At 41.7% G+C, this 25,350-nt stretch overlaps 2 protein-coding genes across 2 annotated transcripts; one reads left to right on the top strand and one right to left on the bottom strand.

Moving 5' to 3' along the window:
* Window positions 1-7,941: 7,941 nt before the first annotated feature.
* LOC133490938 (prolactin-releasing peptide receptor-like) lies at window positions 7,942-14,571 on the top strand. The gene is made up of 2 exons (XM_061801665.1): window positions 7,942-8,375; window positions 13,938-14,571. Exons 1-2 carry the CDS (start codon window positions 7,942-7,944, stop codon window positions 14,569-14,571), a joined length of 1,068 nt encoding a protein of 355 aa, XP_061657649.1.
* A 2,688-nt stretch (window positions 14,572-17,259) lies between these two features.
* On the bottom strand, window positions 17,260-24,861 carry brf2 (BRF2 RNA polymerase III transcription initiation factor subunit). Its single transcript, XM_061802000.1, has 4 exons — window positions 24,594-24,861; window positions 24,422-24,481; window positions 22,226-22,547; window positions 17,260-18,917 (listed from the first exon to the last, which is right to left on the bottom strand). Exons 1-4 carry the CDS (start codon window positions 24,739-24,741, stop codon window positions 18,146-18,148), a joined length of 1,302 nt encoding a protein of 433 aa, XP_061657984.1. The 5' UTR covers window positions 24,742-24,861; the 3' UTR covers window positions 17,260-18,145.
* Between the last annotated feature and the right edge of the window lie 489 nt (window positions 24,862-25,350).

Here is a 25,350-nt window from a genome sequence, read left to right as displayed (position 1 = left end):
ATCACAGAGCCAGAAATGTAAGTAACATAACATCGCCTGACTATGAGCAATACAATTAATTAAAAGGGACATATTATGGGAAATTGAGTTTTCAACAGCATGTATCCACAGTTTTATCTACCTTCTATATAGCCACATTCTTTAGTGCACAATTGATGAATGAATGAAGGATTTGCAGGTGATGTGGATCTTATGCCAGCTGACCTTGGACAAGACACCCTGGACTGGTCTCTGACCAATTGCAGGGCACATAAAGACAGACGGGCATTCATTGACCCTAACGTGCACGTTTGTCGTGGGGGAGGAACCTGGTGAAAATGGAGCACTTGGAAACTCCAAACAAGAGGGCCGGTATTGAGTTTCAAATCTAGAACCTTGGAACCACTATTCCACTGTGTTGTCTAATATATATATAAATATATCTGTATATCTGTGATCAAGATTACTTATACTAAATTACACACACACACAAATAGCCCACACTGAGTTTCTACTCCCATGACAGGACAGCCAGACTTAGTGAACATCCAGAGCCACTTTCAAGCTATAGCCAGACATTGAGAGGCAGTATCATGCAGAAACCACACCCCCTGCTAACATGACAAAGCCAAAAGATAAGGAGAGCTGCATCGAGTTCTTTGGGATACACAGATTAGCATGAGCTCATAGCATTGTCCTCTAAATCAGCGGGATACAGTATACTTGATTACTTGAAGTTCATGAGACTATGGAGAAAGTTTAGTGATGTGTCCGTTCACCCTAAACTCACAATACAGGATATAAACTGCAGCCTCTATAAGTGAAAATACTTTTGTTTACTTTACAGCCACTTGATCACGTCTCTTTATGTTGAAATTTTGAAACTTTAACTCTACATTTAATGCTGGTTTTATGTTGCAGACATAAAATCCACAAAATTAGAAACACCCCTCAATGTTATGCAGTCATGTACCACAATAAATAAATGTAGTCATTGTGAAATATTAAACAGTTTTTAATAAAAATTTCAGTAGTTAAAAATGTGTTGTTGGACACTTCTTCAAATCTCGCCTTTTTTTAAATACTTTGTGCAGGGTGTTTCCAAAATGAGACAATTTGAAACATTAATTTCAGGGTAACTACAGTACAATTCACGGCAAACAAAATATTGAACATGAACACATTTTTTCTTTTTGCCTTCCTCTATGACCTTTTTTTGCACCATGTCCACGTCTGGACATACACACAAGAAAAGAAAGTCGTTGCATGATCATTTACGTCAAGCAGGAGTGCACAAAGAGACATCGTCATCAATTCAGTTGTTCTCAGCACGCTTGGAAGGAGAAGAAAATCAGCACAGAGAGAGCAGGAAAGCAGTGAGATTCGTTCGAGAAACGCAAGGGACATTCAAAGTGGAGTACAGTGGATGCAGTTTAATCACAGTACAAGAGCTAGTTTCATCCTGTGCGGAAGGTGCATTACATCCTGAAAGCATTCATGTTTAGCTGAATTCAGGCACATGCACAGACAGTCGTTAGGGCATGTGCTTACGCCTAATTAAAGGACAACCCAAAATGAACAAGATTAATGAAAAAAATAGAGCGGTGCCTTGAGATATAACAAATTCATTTCATTACCATACTCTGATCTCAAAATCTCAAATCAGCCTTCCTCTGTGAAATGAATGGAACACACAATTATATTTTGTACCTATTCCCCCCACCCAAGAAAAATTGGACTGCACTGTAATGAGTCACTGATGGCGTCGCGGTACACTCACCTGACTTTAGTGCAGGTTCAGCTCCTATTCAGAGATGGTGTCCGCGACCAGTTCAGGGTCTTTTGCCTGAAATCAGATGGGATAGGCTCCATCTCCCCGCGACCCCAACCGGGATTAGCGGCATTGAAAATAGATGTACTGTACTGTAATGTGTAAACACACAGCAATAATATTTTGTCGCCATGAAATCTGCAAACACAGCCACACATGCAGAGACACTATGATTCACATTTTTCTTTTTTGTCGTCTCTTTTGATTTATCATCCACTGCGCGCACTGAACTTAAAGCAGCGTGCTGCTAGATCATTTACCTCAAGTAGGAGAACACAATAAAGACAACTTCACCTATTCAGGTGTTCTCGACCTACTGGTAAGAGCAGAAGGAGGTTCTACACAGAGAGAGCAGAAGAAGAGTGACAATCATTTTGCAGACATGATGAAAGCACATGTCATTTAACAAAGTACAATAGTTTTACTCTGTTGGAGGTTTAAGAGGAAAGCAGGATTTAACGGCGGGTGAATGCATTCACATAAAGATGGGATTTGAAAACTGTTTCCAGTAATTTGATTGCTAGGAACCATTTGCTTTGCTTGCAATTTCATTTCCATTTATTGACTCGTCTTTCATCATACACAAGAAATGTATATATTTTGATTCTGAACATTGCTATAATGAGAGTTGTATGATATAATATAAGGGTAATATATATTGTAATGTAACACAATTTGCTTTTTGATCATGCCATCCTCTTGCCTCACTCTTCAGATTGAGCCTAAATCGATTAGTCACTCCTACAGAGTCAGGCCTGGGGATGACGTGTTGAAGTCAATTGGAGCTTCGATCAATAGATGGGAGTCTGTGCAGTGCAGTGTGCATTTGCCAGCTCATGAAATGCAAAAGTACATCAAACCTCGCGCCTCGGCAGCCTAAAACGGCCGACCGTGGGTTATCCGCCCGGCCTGTTTCCCTGCTGGTTAGAGCACTAGACCATAACAGAGGGGGGCAGGACTGCTTCAAATGACATGCTCCCCAAGGTGAGGTTTTGTGTGACAGGAGTGACTTTTGCCCGACACTTCAGATGTACAATAACACCTGATAAAAATGAATGAAGGGGAATGTAACTGCAACAATGCTATGACATGCAAATATTCACGTACGGCACGGCAAGAGAATCATGGATGTGAACAACTTATTTTAAATCAAAACAACATTCAAATGATCACAACAATAGTCTACATTCCCTCCAAACTGGTTTTACTACCATTGACCTATGTTAAGATATAAAACTGTGCTCATATCGCACAGCACAATCCAGAAGATCTTTTCGGTTACTGTATCACATCATGATGTATATAATGACATTAGAGGTCCTGTATTGTGACTACTTATACCTCCATAGAGCTACTCATTAACTGAGTCAGTATAAAAGGGTCAATCCAAAAAAAAAAAAAAAAAAGTTTAGAATATAAGACCAGTTGTGCTCTGAAATTTGCATGACTTAGGTCAGAAAACAGAGCAAAGAGTCCAAAGCAAACATGGTGAAGCAGCTTGCAGTCGTTTTGCTGCATACTTCTTGGACAGTGTGCTTTTTAATTTTTCTTTGTTTTGAAATGCTTTTATCCTCTTTATTTTCTCCTCATTTTTAAACGCCTTTAATTATGTAAAGCTCATTGAGTTACCATATGTGTGAAAATGCACTCCACAAAAATAATTTGGGAGCATAAACATTTAAATGAAATTTGTACAGAGGACCATCACACTTTTTTGTTTTTTTACACACAGTAGTGACATAAATGGTATCTTTAAAAAAAGTTTCATAGTCATTTAGTATAACAGTAATATGTTATTATTTTCTGATTTGGAGCCCAGCCATCCATTTTCCTCACAAGGGTCGCGGGGAGTGCTGGAGCCTATCCCAGCTGTCAATGGGCAGGCAGGAGGCAGGGTACACCCTGAACTGGTTGGCAGCCAATCCCAGAACACATGGAGACAGACAGCCGCAGTCACAATCACACCTCGGGCCAATTTAGAGTGTCTAATGTGCCGCGTTGATCTGCAGCCCTTCATTTAAATGTAATCACAATTTTGCACTCTTTTATTATTTATTTTTTGATTGCTCATTGGTCTTATTCATCCCTCGGGCCACAAGAAGACAAATCAAAACATTTCCATTTAGAAGGGTCACGCAACATACTTAACATGTCGAGAAGTGGAACGAGCCATCCATGATTTTCACCCAGCAGACGGATGGCAACCGCTGCATCATTAATCTGCGCTGCCGACCACTAACTAAAGAGTTCAAGATCAACGTCAGGCCGTCACATGAATCTCTAAAGGAGCCCTGTCATCTTATTGGCTTGCTGTCATTCCCATACACTCCCTCCTCCTCCTCCTCCTCCTCCTCCTCTTCCCCTCCACTGCCTTCTACTAGCTCACTCAATGTGAAATCGGAGGCAGCATCCGTTTATTCACTGAGGAGGAGCGCATCACAGGTAAATCACAAAGAATTTTATTCCTCATGGGATGGAGATATACGATGTCATCACCTTGTTGTCATATAACTTAAAAGATTTTATTTGGTGATGATATCGACATTTTGCTATGATTTTGATTATGTTGAAGACGAATACTTTTAAAAACTGCTGTTACCAAGGTATCAAAATACTTATATTATAATATTGGCAAATAGAAAGCATGAATCCCCATTTAATGTTGGCACATTAGATGCAACCCTGCTCAGAAAGTTTTTAGATTTGTAGATTAAAACGTACATTTTCATGGACAACATGAAAATAATCTTAAAATTGTAATTTGTGAGAGCGAGAGAGAGAGAGAGGAGAGAGAGAGAGAGAGAGAGAGAGAGAGAGAGAGAGAGAGAGAGAGAGAGAGAGAGAGAGAGAGAGAGAGAGAGAGAGAGGGGAGCAACAGGTTGGAGCGTTGGCCTCACAGTTCTGAGGAACGGGGTTCAAATCCTGGCCCTGGCTGTTTGGAGTTTGGATGTTCTCCCCGTGCCTGCGTGGACTTTCTCCGGGCACTCCGGTTTCCTCCCACATCCCAAAATCATGCATTGATTGGAAATTCCAAATTGCCTCTAGGTGTAATTCTGAGTGCAAGTTGCACATTGCACTTTAATTTGTTTTATCAAGTGTTATCAATTATCAGCCATCAATATACTGTATTTCACACATGCTTTCTTCCTGGCTCTCGCTTATTGCTATGGAGTAAAGACCATACGGAAAAGTAAGCACATTATAAAATGTAATATAGCGAGGAATGACTTGTACTTTTCCTTGGCGGGCCACCATAAGTACATTTACATTTCTAGCCTCTTTCGAGTGAAATTGAACATCTCCTACATGTGACGTGTCACAGAAAGGAGTGCTGTTGACAACTCTGCCGAATTTGCATGGTCACCAAGTACATAAAATGAGGTTTCATAATTGTGACAAATCAAGATGTTCTCTCTTCAATCCTCTAACTGAGGGAAGGAGGTTGTTCCTCAAAATGTTGCAATACATGGCCCTGGTCATCCTCTCCCCAGGTCCCATGTGCAGAAAAATACCCCCAAAGCATAATGGTTCCATCCCCATGCTTCACAGTAGGGATGGTGTTTTTGGGATGGTATTCCTCATACTTCTTCCTCCAAGCACACTGTGTGGAATGAAGACCAAAAAGTTCTATTTTGGTCTCATCCTCCCATGAGCCCTCTGGGCAAACTTAAGATGGGCCTGGACATTTACTGATTTAAGCAGGGGAACCTTCTGTGCCACGCATGATTTTAAAGCATGACGTCTTGTTGAATTACCCACAGTAACCTTGGAAACAGTGGTGCCAGCTCTCTTCAGGCCATTGACCATCTCCTCCCGTGTAGTTCTGGGATGATCCCTCACCTTGGTGAGCTGTTGTTTGGAGCCCCAGTCCGAGGGAGAATTACATTCATGTATAGCTTTTTCCATTTTCTAATAATTGCTCCAACATTTGATCTTTTCACCGACCACCTTGGCAATTGCCCTGTCGACCTTTCCAGTCTTGTGGAGGGCTACAATTTTGTCTCTGGTGTCTTTGGATAGCTCTTAGGTCTTAGCCATATTAGTAGATGGAGTCTTACTGACTGCGTGGGGCGCACAGGTGTCTTTATGCAGCTAATGATGTCAAACACCTGCTTCTAATTTACTTTAATAATTGGAGTCTAGATTGACTTTTTAGAGGGGGACTAACAGGTATTTGGGGGGCCAGAATTTTTGCTGATTGGCAGGCATTCAAATCCTTATTTACAGCAGTAATATTCAAATAAATTCTTTATTAAAAACAGTGTGTTTCAACTCCTGCCTACATGCTTGCCGTCATGTCAGACATTGTTTTCCCTTCAGTTTCTTGTCCATGACGTGTGTGCTCTCACCGCTAACAAAGAAGCATTTTGAAATGGCTATTTCAGCTCAAAACCTAGGTCCACACGCAAGCAGTCAAGTCTGACTTAAAAAAAAATCCTCCCTCCTCGAAATTGTGCCAGTCTCTGTGTGACGTGCAAGCACACATTGCCATCTAGGGAAGGTGAATTTTCAGGGTGTAGGCATAGCTCGCTGGATAAAGCTAGTGCATATACACACTTTGCATGGACCATATACCACATGCCTAACTTTTTCCCGTTTACGGTGTATTAAAAAAATAAGTTTGAAAATGATGCAAATTGACAAAGCGCAATGATTGCAGGTATGGTAATATTAGTTAGTTTTTATTTAGTATTGGGCGGCACGGTGGCTCAGCTGGTAAAGTGTTGGCCTCACAGTTCTGAGAACCCGGGTTCCATCCTGGCCCCGCCAGTGTGGAGTTTGCATGTTCTCCCCGTGCCTGCGTAGGTTTTCTCAGGGCACTCTGGTTTCCTCCCACATCCCAAAAACGTGCAACATTAATTGGACACTCTAAATTGCCCCTAGGTGTGATCATGAGTGCAGATGTTTGTCTCCATGTGCCCTGTGATTGGCTGGCAACCATTTCAGGGTGTACCCTGCCGACTGCCCGTTGATAGCTAGGGATAGGCTCAGGCAATCTCCGCAACCCTCGTGAGGATAAGCAGCAAAAGAAAATGGATGGATGATCTGAATACAGTTTGTTGCGATAGAAATGAATGACGTCCAATTTTTCATCCTTGGTGGAGAACTTTTGTTTTCGGATTTGCACACTGACAATTCACATGGCCTTGCAGAGCCAGGAAAATGATTTCCAAATTTTGACATGGATTAGCAATACGTCTTTAAATTAAGCAGACCTGCTGACCATTAGGCTATGGAGCTGCCCCACAATCAGCAATCCAGCACTCCCCGCGACCCTCGTGAGGATAAGTGGCAAAGAAAATGGATGGATGGATTATTTCCCATCATTTTTATATACTGGCAGGTTAAAATTTTCCAGTTTACATTTTTATTCCCAAGTTTATATTTATTGTGTGTAAGATTGTTACTCATAAGTGCAAAAGACATTTGCATTTACATTTTGAAGTCGGTAAATTAAAAGAGCTAATTCTAAATTGCAAAATACCCGTTTTTATTACATGTAGAGTACATTTACTGTACACGTAAGGAGCATGGAAACAAAGAAGTTCAGTTAGTCCAGTGTGATAGATATTTTATATTTACGATTGAGATTTTTTTAAAATAGTTATAGTTCGCTACAACCAGGTTAACATTTTCCTTTTTTTTACATATATTCGCTCATAATTTTACACAAATTAATTATATATTACACTAATTTCAACAGGTAATGTCTTACTTTATGTTGCATGCATTTAAAGGTCGGTTAAAAAAAAAAAAAAAAATCAAGGAAAAAGACAAAATTGCACCATTATAATGCTTTCACAAATTCAGAGATGGGGGGAAAAGATAAACTGTTGCCTGGACCCATGCAGACATTTTCCATTTGCAGAGCTCAGAGAATAACTCCTGATTCACTCATCATATTCACATTTTGCTGCACTCAAATGTCTTCTTGAACAGCCATTAGAAGCTGGCGTTAAAAGCATGGATATTTTTCCATTAATAAATGTCAGCAATGGTTTATTTGTCATTAAGCATATCAAATAATTTTAGGTGGGTCCTTCAACTAGCTTGACAAATGCGTGACCTATTTGGTTTGTCATTTGCTTCAAAAAAATTTGTTCTCCCTCAATTTTTCAGAAAGGACGTTGATGCAACTGCTGAGGTTTGGCACCATGGAAACTAACGGCAGCAGCACACACAAAGACATTTACGAGGCGGCCGTACGCGGCAACTCCAGCAACCGCAGCTCACAGTTCGCCGACGTGGCCCTGCTGCAGACATTTAAGCCCCTCATCATCCCGTCCTACGCCCTGGTGGTGGCGGTGGGTGTCTTCGGCAACTACCTGCTCCTCTACATCATCTGTCGAACACGCAAGATGCACAACGTCACCAACTTCTTCATCGGCAATCTGGCCTTCTCCGACATGCTCATGTGCGTGACGTGCGTGCCCTTCACCCTCGCGTACGCCTTCAACCCCCATGGTTGGGTCTTTGGCCGCTTCATGTGTTACCTGGTGTTCCTAATCCAGCCTGTCACCGTCTATGTTTCGGTCTTCACCTTCACTGCCATCGCTGTGGACAGGTCAGTCACTAAAATCACAGTTCAATGTCAGATGTCAATCTCTCTGAATGTTTTGAGTGAACAATGATTTGAAAGCCAGCGAGTCAATACCAGCAGACACGCAAAGCTAACATTATCATGCGTGTTTATCTAGTTCTTTTTCCGACAGGCATTTTTTTTTCTTTTATCTGACAATGGAGTCTGTACTGACATTGATCAGAAGAGCAGAAAAATACTTAAATTAGGCGTGATGATTGGTTTGTGTACAACAAAGTCAATCAATAGAGCTCGTGCACCTACGTCATAAAATCACTTGACTCGCCATACTGCCGGTCAAACAAAGCATTGTTGCAAGTTAATTCCCTTGAGACGAAATGAAGATACGTCTTATAGCACGACATCCAGGGTTTGTACGATACCGTTAAACATTTAGAAGGATCTTTTCTGGTCCTTTCAGCTGGTATTCCATAGAATGATCTATTTGAATATCCATCTCGTCTCTTGTGACAACCATCGGCACAACAGGTCTCGGGTTTTGTAAATATTCTCCTCTGGTTCAGTGTCTCCCACAATGTCGAGCAGCTCTGTTTGACCGGCAATATGGTGCCATGAAAATGGTGACGTCACGCGCAACGCCCGTGCTCATTTCAGCCAAATTCCATTTTGCCTCAATTAACAATTCTTAACGATCAATAAACTGAACAATGTATTGAAAGGATATCACAGTTTTATTGAGTTCAACTCAACAGGTTTCGAGGCGTATGCATCCAGCTTCCATTGGATTATCCAGCTACAGGTGCAAAACTCTTCAAGTTGTTGTAATAAACTTTCTTTCGGCTTCTCCCGTGAGGGGTCACCACAGTGTGTCATCTCAGATGGACGCTCATATTTGTTTGGCACAGTTTTTATACCAGATGCCCTTTCTGATGCAGCCCCTCTTGGGGAATGGGGGCCCCAGTAAGAAACAAAGTCACGACACGTGGTTTACCAAACCAATGCTCTAACCACTGAATTATAGGGCCCCCTCTAGTTGTCGCAATGATTATACATAATTAAAATGTCCCTTAGCAGAGCGGAGATCCTCCAAGACTGAATTTGTGGAACTTCATCATTATTAGCCCATTAGCATGTGGGTCAATATGACTATGTAGTGCCTTATCAGAATCATTGCAGCATTAAGAAATTGTTAAAGAATATTAAACTCTGATCAAAAGTGGCCAAGCATTTGCACACATACACTAGCAGTGATAAGTTGCTAGTAAGTTTGTTCATTTTATGTACATAATTTTGTTATATCTTGCACACCGTTCTGCTCGCTACAATGGACATAATGAGCGGTTAAATGAAACTACCATATTTTCACAAACATAAAAGCCTTAAATTTTCTCAAAAATGGACAGGACGCCATATGTGCACACTGAGTTCCAAAATCTGTAAATATTGTTATGTGAATTGGACTGACTGGGAGCATTTCCTCCCATTGCTTATACAGCACCAGTATGGGCATTGTGCAAAACGATATCATTTTGGCTAAGGTCCCCTGAAAATGGCCCCTATAAAAAAAAAAAAAACACAGTTTAAACTGCAAGCTATCAATTAGATGGAGGAACGTTAGCACCGAGCAGCTGCGAAGGAATTCAAGATCAACGAATCCATTGTTCGCAAGTGGAGGAAGCAGAAAAACAAGCTTCGCCAAGACAAGACGACGAAGTTGAGTTTCCAGAGTAACAAGGAGAGGTGGCCTGAGTTGGAAGACCAACTCGAGCAATGGATTAATGATGAAAGAACAGCTGGGAGAAGTGTCAGGGAACCTGGATGGAGAACTTGCCCACCTGTTCATTTCGGATACAGAAGATGAGGACTTTTGATGGGTTAGTACAAGGTCAGTTTTATAATTGTATTGGACATTTTGCATGTGTCAGAAATTGTTGTCCATCCTTTCATTATTGGATAACTGCCCCTTTTAGAGCCCCTTGATGAGATTATGACAAGCATTTTCCTCTATCCATTTTGAACACCACTTATCCTGGGTAGCAAAGCCCATCAGTGACTCCCCCTGCATTTTATCTTTCTCCAATTCAGGCTCAAACAGTAATGAGCCGAATATTTGTGTGTGTAGCTGGATATTGTCAAGCTTTACATGTCCCCTTTGTCAAATGAAAACATTCAGAAAAATAAATTATTTTGTTAAATAATCCACAGTTTGCTAAATTATGTTGCTAAAAGAATGCCCGTCATGTGCTAATAAAATGCTCCCATGAGCCAAGAACTTCCACCTTGTCAGCAAAGGCATATATTTTGCTGTTTGCATATAGAATGTCTTTTAGCAACAGCGCTTGGCCAGTTTGCATTACCAACAGCATAACATGTACATGATACAATGAACATGACGTTCAATGGAAAATCATTCTTTTTTGCACGCGTGCGCACAAAATGGTAATCTTTCAAAGGCGCCTTACGGTGATATTGATTCTGGTTACGTACAAATGGGGACAGACGATTCCATTGATGTTATACAATCCAATAAGCCACACGTCTTTTGTGGTAACTCGGTGTTCTGTCCTACTTTGTCAAAAAGTCCATTAGTGCTACAAATGCATTAGCACTATACTGTATGGTACATTTTTGATGAGCAGACGTTTCTTCAGTCAACAGTCCCTGTTAATTATGTACTTCTGTCAAGCACAGCAGCTGCTTTTTAACACCATTAAGAGTAACCTCAATTTTTCTTTTCAGAGAAATCTGTCACCGCCATTCAACTGAGCTTCATGATGCTCGGCTAGCCTAATTATACGCCATAAAGATGCCAGGCTTTTGTACTTGACATATGCATATTTATACAAATTGGCCAATCCTTGAAATTGCTTTGGATGTCATGTTCTAAATCAGATCAACACGATTTGAGCATATTTTGAAACTCCAATCAACAAAACAGGCCGGCCATCCGTGCTGAAAACGTTTAATTCGGTCAAGGAGCCACCAAGGTCAAATACAATCTATTACAGGAGCTTTGTCATCCTTGAATTTGTTAGCATTTAGGACCTCACAAAATGTTTTCAAAAAGAATGGCAAAAGAAATAAAAGTTGCATGCGTCAATGAACCAGCTGTCTGACCCCCTTTTTTTTATGGCGCATCTTTGAAATGATTGTCAAAGTTGGCCCATCTGTCCTAGCTTTCTTACTTCCAGGTAGGTTTACCAATGTTTGAGCCCAGGAATTTTCCCAAAATGGCTGCTTCAAACCAAAATTTTCACACTTCCCATCCACGTTCAGGCACTAGTCCTTGAGATTTGGTGTGGTTGACCTTGACTCTAAACAGGCTAAGTTAAGATACGAAGGTAAGAAAATGGATAAATGGGTTAGGCTAACTAACTCCATGTGACAATTACACCAGATAATCAATGATGCAAACAAAAGGTACTTAAAGGTCAAGTGTCATCAAACGGATGATTTTTGGTACATTATTAATGAAAACCCCACAGCCAATATGGTCCCATGTGTTTTTTTTTTTTTTTTCCACCACAAAACATGATTTTGACATATATAGCTTTTTGGAACTACTGCCATGAAAATCCTCTCAGGGATTTGTTTTCGAGAAGAAGCAGGAAGTGACATAATGGACAGCGGCGCCCTCTCGTGGACTCATTTGTTTCCATTAGTTTTACCTCTGGGAAGGTAGCTCGTTGTTCCTACGTGTTAGCCAAAATGCCGGCTCATTGCATTGCTGGACAATGCTTAAACACTCGGGAGAATGGAATTACCCTTCATAAGTTTGAAAGAGACCCTGTTCGTTGTGAAAAATGGATTGCACGGGTGCAGAGGACGAGAGCTTCGTGGGTTCCAAATAACAGGTAGGTGTGTACACAGCTCCAAAAAAAAAAAAAAAAAAAAGTTTGGGGCGGACCACGGCTCTTTCATAACGTATGAAATGTGTCGATGTGCGCGTCGCCCAGCCAACATTGTCTCGATAGTGTTAATCGCGTACTGCGGCGACTTTGAACATACCCCTAAAAGCAACATAGCTGGCTCCCACCTCCTCCTTATATGCCACTACTGGCACCGAAACTCAGCCACACCGGCTGAGGCGCCGCGTTCGGGTTCACAGCTTCTGCGAAGGCTGCACGTCGGGCTTTACGACGGGGGCGGCTCTGAAGAACCCAGCCGAGAATGCGTTACTCAGTCAAGTGCGCGCATAAAGCGCCCCGGTTCGACTGCAAGCACCCCCCTAAAGCAGCACCGCTCAGCTCTGTCATAAGCCACACCGGCCGGCTGCGATGAGACGCAATGAATCGTCTCCGCCGTGGGAGTGGATCGGACAGGATGCGGTTTGGGCGCGATTGGATACCATCTGAATATGGCTCGAAACAATAGTGTAATATTGCCCTGAGGGCTTGAAACAATAGTGTAATATTGCCCCGGTAACTTCACTCGGTTGCGTGCTGTTGTCCTTTTTGAAAAGAGCTTCGGTGTCAGAAAGGGCGTCGGAAAAATGCGAATATCTCTGTTGTTCGGCTTCCATAGTAGCAGGCACTGCGCCGTTTTCAACGGCGGAAGTCACGATGACGTCAATGACAGAGGATGTGACTAATATGGCGACCAGTTGGATGTCGAGGGACACTCAATTACGCAATTTTGTGCATGGATGACGCACTCTCCGCTCACTTTTTTTTTCGTATAGACATTGAAGTGAATACTGTTATATGTATTTTTCATTACAATATCTATTTCAGAATGTTTATAGGGATGTCAGTCCCACTTTAAAGCCCAAGTGACATGCCTACAAACATTCTAAAATAGATATTGTGATGAAAAATACATATAACATGATTCACTTCAATGTCTATACGAAAAATGTTCTTGTTGTGGAAGTCTCACTCGACATCCAAGTGGTAGCCATATTGCCTGCAACGTCATCAGCAGATGTTACACTGGGACATTTGCCATTGCAAACACGTAGTGGCACTTGCTATGGGAGAGGAACAACAGAAATTTTCAGATTTTTCCGACGCACCTTCTGACACGGAAGCTCTTTTCGAGGAAGAGAACAGTTCACAATCGAGTGATGTGACCCGGGCAATATTACCCTATCATTGCGAGCCATATTTAGATGGTATGTGGATCACTTCTAACAACAGATTCCCCGACCGTATGACAGTATGGAGTGTACTCAGCCGCGAGCGACGACAACACGTTTTTTTACCGCCACCTACGATGGCATACTCAGCCGACACAACGCCACCGACGATTTTGGCTAACACGAAGGAACAAAGAGCTACCTTCCAGCAGATAAAACTAGTATAAACACACGAGACCGCCTGAGAGCGCTCCTACTGATAACATGCCTTCCTGCTTCTTCTCCAAAACAAATCCCTCGAGAGGATTTTCATGACGGGAGTGATAAAAAACTTTAAGTTTCTATATAGTGGGGGGGGGGAAGGAACACATAATGGGGCCCAAATGTGTCACTGGACCCCGTTTTAGCAATGCTTAAAAAATTATTGAAATTGTGAAAAACTGCGATACATTTACTGCGCACATTGATTTAGATGTGCTTGTATACAATGCTCCTTTGTGTATTTGTAGATATTATGCAACGGTGCATCCCCTGAAGAAGCGCACCTCCGTTGCGACCTGTGCGTGTGTCCTCACCGGGATCTGGCTACTGTCCTGCAGCCTGGTAGCCCCGGCAGTGAGCCACACCTACCATGTGGAGTTCAAGGAAGAAGGCTTCGCCATCTGCGAAGAGTTCTGGCTGGGCCAGGAGAAGGAGCGACGGGTCTACGCGTACAGTACCCTGCTGGTCACCTATGTCCTGCCCCTGTCTGCCGTCTTCATCTCCTACTTGTGCATCTCGGTCAAAGTGAAGAAATGCGTGGCTCCTGGCCAAAAGACTCAGGAGAAGGCCAGCGCCCAGCAAGCACGCAAGAGGAAGCTCTTCCGGCTGGTAGCGCTTTTGGTGTCCGCCTTCGCTGTGTGCTGGCTCCCCATTCACGTTTTCAACATGCTGCGAGACATTGACATACAGCTCATTAACAAACGTTTCTTCCTGCTCATCCAGCTGCTCTGCCACCTGTGTGCCATGAGCTCGTCCTGCTGCAACCCTTTCCTCTACGCGTGGCTGCATGACCGATTCCGCGCCGAACTTAGGAAGATGTTCAAGTGCCAACGCCGTGTCGGAGTGCCCGCCAACCGCTGCACTGCTGGTGTGGTTTTGTAAACGATGCTACGCATTCTATTTTTCCATCATCCATCCATTCGCAATGCCAATTCTTTTCAGCCATAGGAGCCTATCGCAGGTGACTTTAGGCAAAAGATGCACAACACCCTGGACTGGTCATCAGTCAGTCAAAGGGCACCCATAGCCAAAAACAACTTCACATTCCCGTCCTGAGAGGGAACTAAACCATGCTGCTTGCAATGAAGTTAGCATACGAGACCACAGCAGCACTCTGAACCACAGTATAATATTACGAGAGCAACTCTTTGCATCAGGCTGAACAGTCTCGTGGAGTATGTACTTGATGCTGAGAGATGATGAAAAAGTTAACGGCCAGCGGCAGCAGTCCATTATTTTTTTCAAGTTGAGTTGAAATGATTTATCCTGCTCTCATTTGTTCATACTGTAAAAACCTTAGGTATGAAAAGGGGTATGTAGACTTTTTAAAAGTACTGATTCCATATATAATACAGCAGTGATTTTGAAACAAAATTTTTTTTTTTAATTTCCTTCCTTAAAAAAGCTTACATCACTTGAGCAAATCTGCATCAAGCTGAATAGTCTTGTGGAGGAAGTATGCAATGATGAAGGATAATGAAAATGTGAAGGGCAGCAGCAGCAACCCATTATTAGCCGCAATCCCCACAATCTTCTCGCCAATATCTTGAAGATTTGATTTTCTTTTATCAATTCAGTTGTATAGGTTATAGGTTGCAGTTATATTAATGGTGGAAAAGCTTTGGATAATTTATCCTAGTCTTGTTTATTCACACCACAAAAACATTACATTTGAAAAGGGGTGTATAGACAGACATTCTATAGGCACTGGTTTTATGGCATACAAAGCAGTGATTTTAATTCAAAATCACTTTTCATTTCCTTCCTCATTCAAAAACCCAAGTAGGTATTTTTGCATTTGCAGTTTTTTTTTTTGTCACCGACCTATGAAGAAGCTTTGAGCCCTACAAAAATCCACCTATATCAACAAGCAACGGTGCAAAATTAATCAAACACCCCACCCCCTACACCAATTGCTGTGTCTGCTACAGTAAATCCTATTTGATCTGTATCAAAGCTACACTACCGAACGGAGATATATGGGGGTGAAGCGCATTAGCGCTTGCTTTTTTCAAGCACGGTCGTAAAATGCACCTCGTTTAAAACAGCGCCATTAGCTTTCTCATTTAGTTATAATTTCCACCCTTCATCTTTTTGCCTCATGCTAACCCATTATCACTATTCCAATGTTTTAACCATGATCTTTTTTTTTTTTTTTTTTTGCCGGGAATCACCATTTTCACGGCGCCATATTGCCGGTCAAAAAGAGCTGCAAAACAGTGTGAGGGACATTGAACCAGAGGAAAATATTCACAATCTGTTGTGCTGTTGGTTGTTACAACAGACGAGACAGATATTCAAAGAGGTCATTCTATGGAATAGCAGCTGAAAAGACTAGAAAATATTTATGGATTTCGGCAATTAAACGTGATGGATGGTGCCCAACCAAATACACAAGAGTGTGTAACGATCCCTTAATTTCAGGTAGGAATTATTATTCTCAATCTCAAATTCCCAAGAAATATTTATAATGCCAAATTGGCTAATTTGAGAACAATGGGTTTTAAAAAAAAACAAACAACGGAGTTGTCTCCAACATACACAAAGCGTGTTGTGGCCACACGCTAATCTTTTTTTTTTTTTCTTCTAATATGCATTGTTTTCAAATGAGTCCACTGCGTATTTAAAAAAAGAAAATAAACCGTTGGTCACAGCGATGTTTACGTAGGTTAACATGTGGCTGCAACACCCATGTATGGGGGCTAAAGCCTATTCCAGCGGTTTATTTTCTTTTTTTAAATACGCATTAGGCTCATTTGAGAACAATGCATATTTAAAAAAAAAACAAAACAAAAACATCAGTCATGGAGTGTTTTATTGAAGAACAGATCCAGCAACAAAGTATTTGTATGTGTCCAGACTTTTCTACGCTTTAAAACTTTTCCGTGGAAATCTCGACAACTTACTCACCAGATCCATGTGTAGATCCAGTTGTCCAAGACAAGCGGAAGCGGGTTAATAGTCAAATTTCTTAATCGGCGAAAACATCGACTTCGGCATTAAATATGGGTCCTCTATGCCAAGTGTCTCTCATTTTTCCACGTACCTTCGTTTATTATCACCTTCTAAATGTTTTAACAGTGTCGGACAAACCTCTGGGCGTCGTGCTGTATTTTCGCGTCATCTCCAACTGACTTTGTTTGACTGGCACTTCCGGCCAGTGATGTGATTTGTGATATAGTCTGTCTGCCATGCTAAAACTAGGAGGAGCTTCACCCCTACATGGAGCCAGCCGGCATCCTTTCAGCTTGAAATGGATATTGTAAGATACACATTATATGTAGTGGGAAAAGAGCCGGCGTGAAATGAAATACCAGGAAGCAAGAGAAAGGACTAAATGAGAAAAAAGTAAGTAAGTTTCTTTCAGCTTGTCCCTTTCTGGGTCGCCACAGCGTGTCATCTCAGATGAACACACATATGTTTGGCACAATTTTTACGCTGGATGCCCTTCCTGACGGAAACCTTCTCAGGGAGTGGAGGCCCCAGTGGGATACGAACCAACAACCCCTGGTTTACCAAACCAGTGCTCTAACCACTGAGCTACAGGGGCTCAGAAAGGACTAAATGAGACAGATTTGAAAATTTATTTCGGTCATGCGTTCCTCTCCAATGGACTAACTGCTGTTAAAAAAAATTGCACTGACAACTTCACACAGCATGCAGACTACAACAACAATTAAACTCTGGACCTCCTGTAAGCCAAATGCCATTCTGAAGGGAGCACTTCTTGTATGATTAACTATGAAATATTTTATGCATATTACTGTTGTTATTACATTGTAATCACACTGTCTTATAATTATTAGTCTGTCTCATGTAGTTTGTTTTATGTTGGATGATATGTACACTTGGCATATTGTTAAAGTTGTGGTTGTTAAAAGTTCTCAAGTTGTCATCTTCACAATGAAGGGACGTGTATGCTCTGTCGTCTGTGGCTATTGAGTGTGATAATAAAGCACGTTACCTGTATATAAGTGGGGGGATAGGCCATAAAAATCACTATGAATTGTTTGAACATTGGTTAATGTGATTCAAATGTCACATTGAAGAAAAAGATTTAAGTCTATATTAGGTTTTAACACGTGGCAAACTTAGACTAAATTGAATGCATTTAAAAAATGGACAGCTATTGATGATACAGTTTTTCATCAATTTTTGATCTATGGCTACTACCTTTGCATAACTCAGATGTTTCTCTGATGGAAATGTGATGAAGAAAATGAATGCTGCGTTATGATAGCGTGAGGTATGTGACTATGTGTACAGTATTTATGCACATCACAAATCCTCAGCATAGTTTGTGCATCTACAGATAAAAGCTTTGAATGAGCAACATAATTGTAGTCAGATGAAGAAAATTGTAAAACGAAAATGGAGCCTTCTCTCGAGTGTTATTTCGAGCAGTTATCTACAAGTGCATAGTTGAACAACAGAAGTACACTCGCTCCATTCTTCATTATTCACATTTGTTCTGATCAGTCTGTGACAGCCAAGCCTTCTGCGCCAGAGCAAATTCCCTGACCTCCTGCGGTGTACGGATGTAGGACTCAATTTCACTGTCCGAGATCTCCTCATGGCCAGTTACGCCTTCGAGGCTTTCTGTCACCGCTCTCCGTCTCTTGGCGTGAATCACACAGGGTGGCGCGAAAACCATCCTCTTACCCCAGTTGGGTTCGAGATCTTGATGAGCCTTGAACTCGCTGCCCTCTCCTGGCTGTTTAGACTTCTCAGAATGGAAATTTGTTGTGCGTAATGTCTGATTTTCTTGCTCAGAGGGATTTCCCTTTTCACAGCAGAGTTGACTTTCCTCCTGCATGGCCTGCTCGTGGCTCCTCAAAGCCCTCCGCAATAACGCGTATCTGTTCTTGACGATATCATCCACGTACCTGACCACGTTGGCCGACGTCACCGGATCAGTCACCCAAGGGATCTCCTTACCCAATTTGCAAAGCACGGTCTTGATCTCGCCCACTCTCTTGGCGGCGGTCTGGTTTTGTCTCACCTTGGCGATGCGGCAGAACTTCGGCAGGGACACATTTAGGCGAACGAGGGTGGGATTGAGGGACTGCCATGCCAAGTAGACCGTCGCCATCATTAAGGGGACGGGCCTGCGTCCAGTTACGATCCAGGAGTCGGCGGCCAGCTCTATCAGGGACAAGGCTCGTTGTTGTATGTCCCTGTGGTCCTCGGCAAAGCATTCTTCTACGTCAAGGGAGCTAATTTTGTACCTGACAGACATGGGGGGGAGGGGGGGGAGAGCATAAATAATGTATACCAAACCACCAGTTCTGCTGGGATTACTATTAGAATCGACTGAATTTAAAAAAAAAAAAAAAAAAAAAAAAAAAAAAAAAATCAGTGTGATGAGCCCGAAATAAATGTGAATGCACTGTTAAAAGGAGCAGATAACATACAGTGAAGAAAATAAGTATTGGAACACCCTGCTATATTCCAAGTTCTCCCACTTAGAAATCATGGAGAGGTCTGACATTTTCATCACAGGTGCATGTCCACTGTGAGAGAGATAATCTACAAAGAAAAATCCAGAAATCACAATGTATGATTTTTTTTAAAACAATTTGTGATACAGCTACAAATGAGTATTTGAACACCTGCATATCAGTTAGAATTCTGACCCTCAAAGACCTGTTAGTCTGCCTTTAAAAGTCCACCTCCACTCCATGTATTATCCTGAATCAGATGCACCTGCATAAAGACACCTGTCCACCCCATACAATAAGTAAGACTCAAACTTGTAACATGGCCAAGACCAAAGAGCTGTCCAAAGACACCAGAGACAAAATTGTACAACTCCACATGGCTGGAAAGTGCTACGGAGAAATTTCCAAGCAGCTTGGTGAAAAAAGCTCCACTGTTGGAGCAATCATTAGAAAATGGAAGAAGCTAAACATGAAGGTCAATCTCAATCGGAGTGGAACCCCATGCAAGATATCACCTCGTCACACCTCGTGTGGTCTCAATGATCCTTAGAAAGGTCAGGAATCAGCCCAGGACTACATGACAGGACTTTGCCAATGACCTGAAAAGAGCTGGGACCACCGTTTCCAAGGTGACTCTTGGTAATACGCAAAGACGTCATGGTTTGAAATTACACATGGCATGGAAGGTTCCCCTGCTTAAACCAGCACATGTCAAGGCCCGTCTTAAGTTTGCCATTGACCATTTGGCTGATACAGAGGAGTCATTGCAGAATGTTTTGTGGTCAGATGAGACCAAAATGGAATTTTTTGGTCATAATTCCACTAACCGTGTTTTGAGGAAGACGAATGATGAGTTCAATCCCAAGAACACCATCCCTACTGTGAAGCATGGGGGTGATGGCATCATGCTTTGGGGGTGTTTTTCTGTACATGGGATAAGACGACTAAACTGTATTAAGGAGAGGATCACCGCGGCCATGTATTGTGAGATTTTGGGGAACAACATATTTCCCTCAGTCAGAGCATTGAAGATGGGTCGTGGCTGGGTCTTTCAACATGACAATGACTCGAAGCACACAGCCAGGAAAACCAAGGAGTGGCTCCGTAAGAAGCATATCAAGGTTCTGGCGTGGTCTAGCCAGTCTCCAGACCTAAACCCAATACAAAATTTTTGGAGGGAGCTGAAACTCCGTGTTTCTCAGCGACAGCCCACAAACCTGTCTGATCTAGAGAAGATCTGTGTGGAGGAGTGGGCCAAAATGCAAACCTGGTGAACTACAGGAAACGTTTGACCTCTCTAATTGCAAACAAAGGCTACTGTACCAAATATTAACATTGGTTTTCCCAGGTAATCAAATACTTATTTGCAGCTGCATCACACAAATAAATCGATTTAAAAAAAAAAAAAAATTCATACATTGTGATTTCTGGATATTTCTTTTTTGATTATCTCTCACAGAGGACTATGATGAAAATTTTAGACCCCTCCATGATTTCTAAGGAGGAGAACTTGCAATATAGTAGGGTGTTCAAACACTATTTTCTTCACTGTATGGCAGAATCAAGTGGAAAAGTACAGAGAACTCTACAAGGTTGGGCACTCGAACACATTCTAACGCCATCAGAAAAACTTTATAAATTGACCTTCCATTTTCAAAGTGTCAAGGGCAACACCAATTACATAAAACCACTCACCCACTGAAGACATGAATTTAGTGAAGGGACCAGAACAGATTGCTTTAGGAGGACATATTCCAGAAATGTACTTTTTGATTGCTCATGTACAAATTGCAGGACTGTTGAGCCCTGTCCAGTGATCAAGTGTGATATTAAACAACAAGGAAAATCTCATTTGTTGTCAAATGCCTATTTCTGAAAAATGTGTGCGTGAGCAAGCCACACTTAATTTCTGATCCACTGTTACATAACAGTGAGGCTAATTTATATCATCGCTCTCAAACGGAGAATGTACACCCATGACGTGATCCAGAGCCAGTTTCAAGCGACAGTAATCGGTGTTAGCGTGTGTCTACGTGCCGCGTATACCAATATATGCCCTGCTGTTTTCAGCTGTTAAAACTCATACAGTATTGTTTATACAGGCACTTACCACTTAAATCTATTTTAGAAAACACATGGATGAAATTGACATACATGTGTACTAGAAGTTAAAAAAAGTTTACTTATTACTAATTTATCTGATAACACATGAACCACTTTTATCGTGGATTTCAACTTATTTTACCGAGCATCCGGGCCAGAGACGGTATTCGTTGCTACGCTACCTCCCTGTCACTCAGAGTTCCATTTCCTGTTGTGAAAACACATTCAGGGTGGAGTTAATCCTCAGTTACCTGAGCTCAGAAGATTCACTGTGAAATAAATAAATAAATAAAACTTACCGGTAAATATCACTGAGACATGTCAGTAACACAGAAGCAACACTCTAGTACAGCACTAACAGTCACTTCCTCAGCACATATATTTCACTGGTCTCATTCTTACCTTTTTTGCCCCCTTGCGGCCGGTAGGAAAAATGCACAAATTAGCCGCATCACCGCATAAACCACAGGGTTGAAAGCATGTGAAAAAAGTCGCAGCTTGTAGGTCGGAAATTACGGCATTTAACCTGTGTAGCCATCATGATAACGTACTGTGAAATGACACAGTAGGTACAAATTTCTATTATAGAGAGAACACAAAAATTCATAAGCACATATTGTATACAAAATGATTTGTGTAATGAAGACTATCCACCTTTAGAGGTGGGGTCTGGTGCTCCGGTGCATTTGATGTGAAGTCTGCCTGTGAGTGTCTGAATGTGAGATGTGGCTGACAGCAGCAGACCGTGGAGTGTGCTCATTGTTTTTACGTTTTACTGTCCAAAAACAACTGAAAGTGACTCGACAACTGTGGCTCTACTTCCCTACATGTGAGGGCAGTACAGATTTCTGCGTCATCATCGGGATTTGCGCGAGAGAAATGTACATATGTTCCCACCGAAAGTGTGCAATGTTCACTGAAAAGATTTTTCTTTTGCAAAAACGCGCCTCACATCAATAAGGCTCGGCGCTATTGACAGGATGCACACTTACTCTTTACAATGCGACTCCATCACGTCGCTCACACTGATGTGCGGCACTTCAAGCCGGAGAACTTTCATCATCTCCTGGTAAACGGCGCCCGTCATTGCCATGTCGGCTTCTAGCAGGCACCCAATGGTGCCCATGCTGACAGGCCAGTTGAGCTGCCTACAGCTGGCCAGCACGCAGCAGCCCACCAGGATCTCCTTCTTCTGTAGGCTCACCTTAAGGAAGCTCTCGTGCTCATAAGCCCGTGCGAAATACTCGCTGGCTATCCTTTCGATTTCGCTGTTGACCCGCAGGACTCTGCAGAGGGCTGTTAGTCGCTGCAGGCCTGGGCGGGTGTGGCAAAAGCAAAATGTTAAAAATACATACCGTAATTTCTGGCCTATAAGCAGCGACTTTTTTCCCCACACACTTTCAAAGCTGCGGTTTATGCGGTGACGAGGCTAATTTGTGGATTTTTTATAACGGCTGCAAAGGGGCACTCGAGCGGAAAAGGCAAGAGTGAAACCGCTGGAGTATATGTGCCGAGGAAGTGACTTTTACCAGTCCGGCCCTGTTAGCGCTGCACCAGCGTGTTACAGACGTGTCTCAGTGATTTTTACCGGTATGTTTTTTTTTTTTTTTTTTTTAAACCAACCCTGTTCGCACGGTGGTAGCGTTAGCATTAGCGTGGCGGCGCTAGCGTTGAAATCTCTGTGTACCGTGTTTCTTTGTAAATATCTCGTGTTTCAATGTGGGCACGAGCGGGTTTTACACAGCTGCGGTTTATGTATCTACCAAATGGTATTTCCTTTATAAATGTACTGGGTGAGGCTTATAACCAGGTGGGCTCTGTAGGTCGGGAATTACGGTAGATATATTAGGAAACTCAGGTGCAAACAGAGATAATTAGGCCCAAGATTATCTTAAATGATTATCCTGTGGTGGGGAGTGTGTTATAAATTATTTTCCTCCCAGATCTTTTTCCACCCAGATTTGCTCGGAAAATGGTCTTGGCGGACAATCAAAACGGTAACACTGCATGAATCAATTTTTTTTAATATAATTTGAGGGGCTTTTTCTGACATTTTTAAAGATAATTTAATCATCAATTTCCACTAAAAGCTGTTTTAAATGTTTAAATAATGGGGTATTTTTTGAGCAAAGGGGAAAAACTAAATTTTTTGCAAGAAAAAAAAAAAGTCATTTTTACCAAAGCCACGACAAGATATGACAGAATATTGATTAAGACCAGCTGATTCTGACACATTTTTGCTACTGTACTATATTTTCCGCACTACAAGGCACACCTAAAAGCCTTTAATTTGCTCAAAAGCCGACTGTGCGCTTTACAATCCGATGCACCTTATATATAGATCAAAATTGAGCCTTTAGTGCAGCTCCATCTAATAGATGCATAACGTAACCTCAGCTTCTACTGTAGCGTCTATTCTATGCGCCTTATATATGGAAAACGTTTTAAAAGCCATTCATTGGAGGTGCACCTTATAGTGCAGAAAATACGGTATTTATTTTTAGGAACTATCCTATACGTTGCCATGCTGGATGACTTGGTGATGCTTTAAAACGACTTGGCGGAAATTACATATTTTACCTAGGAATGGGCAGGCCCCTATATGGACAGCACGCGGTTCAACTGAACCATAAAGGGGAAAGCATTTGGGTTTGGAAGGAGGAGGAAGAAGGTGGACAACTGTTCAAGTTATTTCAAGGCATCAAAAGCTTATAGGTTATACTTGAAATCACAATTAACAGATTATAGCGTTCAGGCAATATCACAAAGCATCATTCAATTTTTCTTCCCACGAGCAGTCAAAATGCCTTGTGGGACAATGGTGTCACCCATAGGTTAGTAATGGAACTACAACAAAATTGTGCTTCCACCCCATACCGTCATTTCGAATGAGTCTAGTGTTGATTCTTTTTCCATGTTTATTGGCTCTCTCCATTTAGAAAAAAAAAAAAACTAATATAGATTTGCATTCAATCTTTACCCACTGACCGCAATTAAATTTGGCTTTGTACAAAATTTACCTCTCATGTGCATTACATTTCAATAGTTGAATCACTTGTTTTTTTTTTTTTTTTTTATTCTAAATGAAAGTTTTTTGCTCATTACTTTTACTTAAAGTGTTTTTCTTTTGGTTGGTACTTTGTGTAAAAATGGATGTGTGTGACCGTCTTAAAGGCAATCGAACTCACCTTTCCTTTGGTTTAAACATGGCTTTTTCGACACAGCAGTTGTGCGGCTGTAGCTTATATCTGTAAGGGAAAAATAATTAAGGATGGAAAAAAAGTCATGCTTATAATTGGACATCAAATAGGAGTATAATGTGACACTAACAGGCAGAGATGTAAGTATTTTGTTTCATACCTGTGCCTTCGAAAGTATCGTGAGTGAGCGCCCCTTCGGACGCCACAGCGCCACAGTCCACACACACCATCTGACGTTGAGTGTAATGGTCCTCCTCTACAACGCTGGAAGAGCCGCAGCAAAGACATTTTAAAGCCGCCGCGGACATGTTGTGTTGGCTAACACCACCTCCTCGCAAACAGCAATTTATTTAGGGATCTCCATAAATGACACCGGCCATAACCGGACGGAAGTAGGCTGAAGTGAGCACAGATATGTATGAGTAGATAAGACACGCCCCTTTTGAGCTATGTGTCGACGGCGAGTGAAACTAAGCTAGGAAGGTCAAAGTCGTCAATGGAAGCCAATTGTGTGGATTGTAAGTGAACAGAAAGACCAACGATAATGCGGCAATGTACCGCATATGAAGAGGGAACTGCGACTATATTTTCATACAAAACTATGACGTTTAAAACAGTAAACCTCGTAAATATCGGTGGAGAAATGAGCATCTTAATTTTCTTCCCATATCATCCATATAGACCACTTCAACATGGCCACGACGAAGGCACGTTAGCTAGGTGTTAGCTAGGTTATACCTACGTATATACACACACACACACACATATATATATATATATATATATACACACACACACACACATACATATACATGTATATGTATATATATATATATATATATATATATATATATATATATATATATATATATATATATATATATATATATATACTACAAACGTGGATTTAGATGCGG

This window comes from Syngnathoides biaculeatus, chromosome 17 (assembly GCF_019802595.1).
Source record: "Syngnathoides biaculeatus isolate LvHL_M chromosome 17, ASM1980259v1, whole genome shotgun sequence".
NCBI classification, from domain to species: domain Eukaryota; kingdom Metazoa; phylum Chordata; class Actinopteri; order Syngnathiformes; family Syngnathidae; genus Syngnathoides; species Syngnathoides biaculeatus.
The sequence above is the reverse complement of the archived record's forward strand: the minus strand, read 5'-3'. Positions and strand labels throughout refer to the sequence as shown.

What these genes read in the sequence shown, in the direction of transcription:
- LOC133490938 (XM_061801665.1), top strand. Translation starts at nt 7,942, where the DNA reads ATGCAACTGCTGAGGTTTGGCACCATGGAAACTAACGGCAGCAGCACA. An exon ending in ACTGCCATCGCTGTGGACAG is followed by an intron (nt 8,376 to 13,937) that starts GTCAGTCACTAA and finishes GTGTATTTGTAG; the next exon opens with ATATTATGCAACGGTGCATC.
- brf2 (XM_061802000.1), bottom strand. Translation starts at nt 24,741, where the DNA reads ATGTCCGCGGCGGCTTTAAAATGTCTTTGCTGCGGCTCTTCCAGCGTT. An exon ending in CGATACTTTCGAAGGCACAG is followed by an intron (nt 24,482 to 24,593) that starts GTATGAAACAAA and finishes TTTCCCTTACAG; the next exon opens with ATATAAGCTACAGCCGCACA. An exon ending in ATGGAGTCGCATTGTAAAGA is followed by an intron (nt 18,918 to 22,225) that starts GTAAGTGTGCAT and finishes CATGTCTGTCAG; the next exon opens with GTACAAAATTAGCTCCCTTG.